The sequence below is a fragment of the Lactuca virosa genome, chromosome 6 (genome assembly GCF_052849685.1).
Source record: "Lactuca virosa cultivar CGN04683 chromosome 6, Lactuca_virosa_CGN04683_v6, whole genome shotgun sequence".
Classification (NCBI taxonomy): domain Eukaryota; kingdom Viridiplantae; phylum Streptophyta; class Magnoliopsida; order Asterales; family Asteraceae; genus Lactuca; species Lactuca virosa.
In genome coordinates, this window is record NC_136431.1 from 27,094,366 (window position 1) to 27,097,793 (window position 3,428).

The following is a 3,428-nucleotide window of genomic DNA, read 5'->3' on the forward strand; positions in this document are numbered from 1 at the left end:
ACATGCTAGCTAGTGTATGATATTTATGTGTTGATTGTGTGATTGGGGGTGGGTTGAGGCAGTCCTGCTTTATGCTCTAGGCCAACATACCCAGGGCTGCCCGGATAGACTGCAGACCCGGTAGTGCGTACTAGTCAGGCCGAAGACCCAGAGAATTGTCCAGACAGGCTGAAGGCCCGGAAGGACGGACCAGACATGTTGAAGGTTCTGAGAGCGGACCAGATAGACTGAAGGCCCGGTGCAGGCGGTCCAGTCATACCGAAGACTCTGAGAGTGGACCAGGAAGACTGAAGGCTCGGTGAGGGCGGACCAGTCGTACTGTAGACTCTATATATGCATGCTTTTTGTATGATATTGTTATGGTTTGTATGGCGTTGGTATTTTTGGGGAACTCACTAAGCTTCGGGCTTACATTTTTTGATTTTGTTTTAGGTACTTCAGATGATCGCGGAAAGGCGAAGACGTGATCGTGCACCTCCTCATATTTTTATGATTTGATTTCTGAGATACTCTGACATTAAACTATTTCGAAAACAATTTGTAATAACTATTGGTTTTTGAATGTTTTAAAAAGTTTTAAATTGACATGATTTTTATAGATGTTACAACTATACCGAATACTACGGTATAGTGCGGTATGTGGTAAACACCGCACCGACCCTCCAAAAAAAGTGCGGTATGCATAGTTTCTGTTACAACTTTACTGGACGGGAAAAAAAACACTTCTTCAAATGTTCTACTTCATTTATAAAAATGTATATTATGGTGGGTGTGGTAAGAATTAGTATGACATTTATCAATTTTGTAGAGTGATGGAAAAAAAAAATATCAATACAAAAATGTGTTATGTACGGTGTCATACCCACCAATCTAAACATAATATGGGTGAAAGTGGTATAATGTCACTTTCCAAGTACATTTTTGGGTTTAGTTTTTCTAGTTCGCTGAACTTAGCATTAAGCAGACACAATCGAGCCAATGCCCACTTTATCTTTGCTAAGCACAAGCTAAAATCTTGTATTCATTATGCTCTCAATGATATCTCTTGGTTGCCTAACCCGCATGCTCCTCCACTCTCTCCCCCACCCTTTCTCTCTCCATAACTACACCCCTATATAACCCTTCTAACCCGAACTACTCTATACTACCCATCACAAACACAATTAACATTCCAACAACCATCATTAGTGTCCATCACCATCATCCATGGCTGTTTCTGGTTTCGAAGGCTTTGAAAAACGACTGGAGCTTCAGTTCTCCAGTCATGATCATGTCATCGGCATCGGCCTCAGGGAACTCGACTTCAAGTCTCTTGAACAAGTTCTCCATCAAGTACAATGTACGGTTGTCTCAGCACTTGGCAACCAACACTTTGATTCATACGTCTTGTCTGAATCCTCACTCTTTGTTTACCCTACCAAGATTATCATCAAAACCTGTGGCACCACTCAGCTCTTGAAATCGGTTCAACCATTCATTCATCACGCTAGAACCCTCAACCTTCACATCACGGCTCTTCGTTACACCCGTGGAAGCTTCATATTCCCACAAGCTCAACCACACCCTCACACCAGTTTCCAAGAAGAAATAGTGTACTTGGAGGATAGCATCCCCGCAAGCCTATGTTACAGAAAAGCCTCTGTAATTCCCTCAAAACTAACGTCTCACTCATGGCATGTGTTTTCTGCCGGAGCTGTTGAATACTCGGATGACGTACCACTAGACTTATATACTGTCGAGGTGTGCATGACGGATCTTGATCAATCCCTAGCTCGCAAGTTTTTCCGACATCCAAACGACGGAAAGAATGGTGACTCTGCTGGAAGAGAGATGACGGAGATAACAGGCATCAACCGTATTAACCATAATGCTCACATATGTGATTTCGCTTTCGACCCATGTGGGTACTCAATGAATGGCATTGACGGCGACCGTTACTCCACTATTCACGTGACGCCGGAGGATGGTTTTAGCTACGCAAGCTTCGAGTGCGTTGGCTCTATTTACAATGACGACATGGCGGATATGGTGAAAAAAGCCGTGAGAGTTTTTGGTCCAGGGACAGTTTCCGTTGCCACCACCAGCGCCAGTCAGGACATGTGTGCACGTATAAAGAGTGCGGTGGAACAGCTTGGGATGAAGTGCCGGAGTTTCAGTATGGATGTGTTCCCAGCTGCCGGGACTGTCGTATTTCAAACGTTCACGAGTCGCCGGAATAGAATATAATAGTAAACGATAAAAGGGGGACAATGGGTGCATGCTGATGACTTGAGGATGATGTGATAATGTTGCATGAGTGATAACAATGTGCATGTCATAGGATGGTGGGGTTGACTTGTGTAGAAAGATATATTAATTAGAGAGGTTGAGGGAGATATCTTGAAATGGCAAAATTTGAGGGGGATGGTGTGTGTGCGTTCATCTACATCATGATAATGTACCCCACTTTGGTTTGTCACGCCTAAGATTTTGAGGAATGTGTTTTCGAGTGGAAAATATTTGGTTCATTGTCATATTCTTTTAGTAAAATAGTTTTGTTTTTATGGAATACCGTAAGATTTATCAATTTCATATTTCTATCTTATTTTAGGATTTTAACAATTCAATATGATTTTAGTCAACCGATCCCTTGTAACAAGCGGATGAATAATAGAACAAGCAAAACTATCTCTAGTCATTAAGCGAAATTTGATTTAAATCAACAAGAATGATATAATTGAAGGAACTGTACGTAATAGTTATGACACTTTAAGCTTCTTGATCACAAGCAGTATGGAGTTTAAGCTCAATTGTTGACATGGATTTTTGTATAATGTAAGTTGAAGTTTGTTTTTAGAATACAAAGAGCAATTTAGATGTTTTTTAAACAATTTTAAGTTATTTCCTTAATATGAGATTTTAGAGATTTAGGTAATTTATCAAAACAGATTTTACATTTATTAATTTTCATACAAAACAACGATTGAATAATATAGCATTAGCGGGTCAAAAACTAAAAAAGTTTTGACTTAGAAAGTATTGTGTCCCCCGTTAAGTAAAAATTACAAAAATTTTTATTCGAGATGTTTATAATATTTATAGAGTTTCATTTAAGAGGGTCCTTTATAATAGAGACCCAATTTACCCATGTTGAATGTTGAATACTACAAAACTAGTCACATTAGTTTAATCAGGTTTGTCGGCTCGTTTTAACTCATTAACAATCGAATACTTATTCAACCAGTTACTAATTGGCACGTAGACAAAAAAAAAGGATTTCATAAGGTAGCTCATTATACAATTAAGTTCAGCTAACTACGCATGCATATGCACGAGGGTGACAAGACATAAGAGGTATCATATATATATATATATATATATATATATATATATATATATATATATATATATATATATATATATATATATATATATATATATATATATAT

At 38.7% G+C, this 3,428-nt stretch overlaps 1 protein-coding gene across 1 annotated transcript; it reads left to right on the forward strand.

Annotated features, from left to right (window-relative positions):
- Nucleotides 1-1,029: 1,029 nt before the first annotated feature.
- Nucleotides 1,030-2,548, forward strand: BUD2 (Adenosylmethionine decarboxylase family protein). Its single transcript, XM_079054489.1, has one exon. It carries the CDS (start codon nucleotides 1,207-1,209, stop codon nucleotides 2,224-2,226), a length of 1,020 nt encoding a protein of 339 aa, XP_078910615.1. The 5' UTR covers nucleotides 1,030-1,206; the 3' UTR covers nucleotides 2,227-2,548.
- Nucleotides 2,549-3,428: the final 880 nt, after the last annotated feature.

What these genes read in the sequence shown, in the direction of transcription:
- BUD2 (XM_079054489.1), top strand. Translation starts at nt 1,207, where the DNA reads ATGGCTGTTTCTGGTTTCGAAGGCTTTGAAAAACGACTGGAGCTTCAG.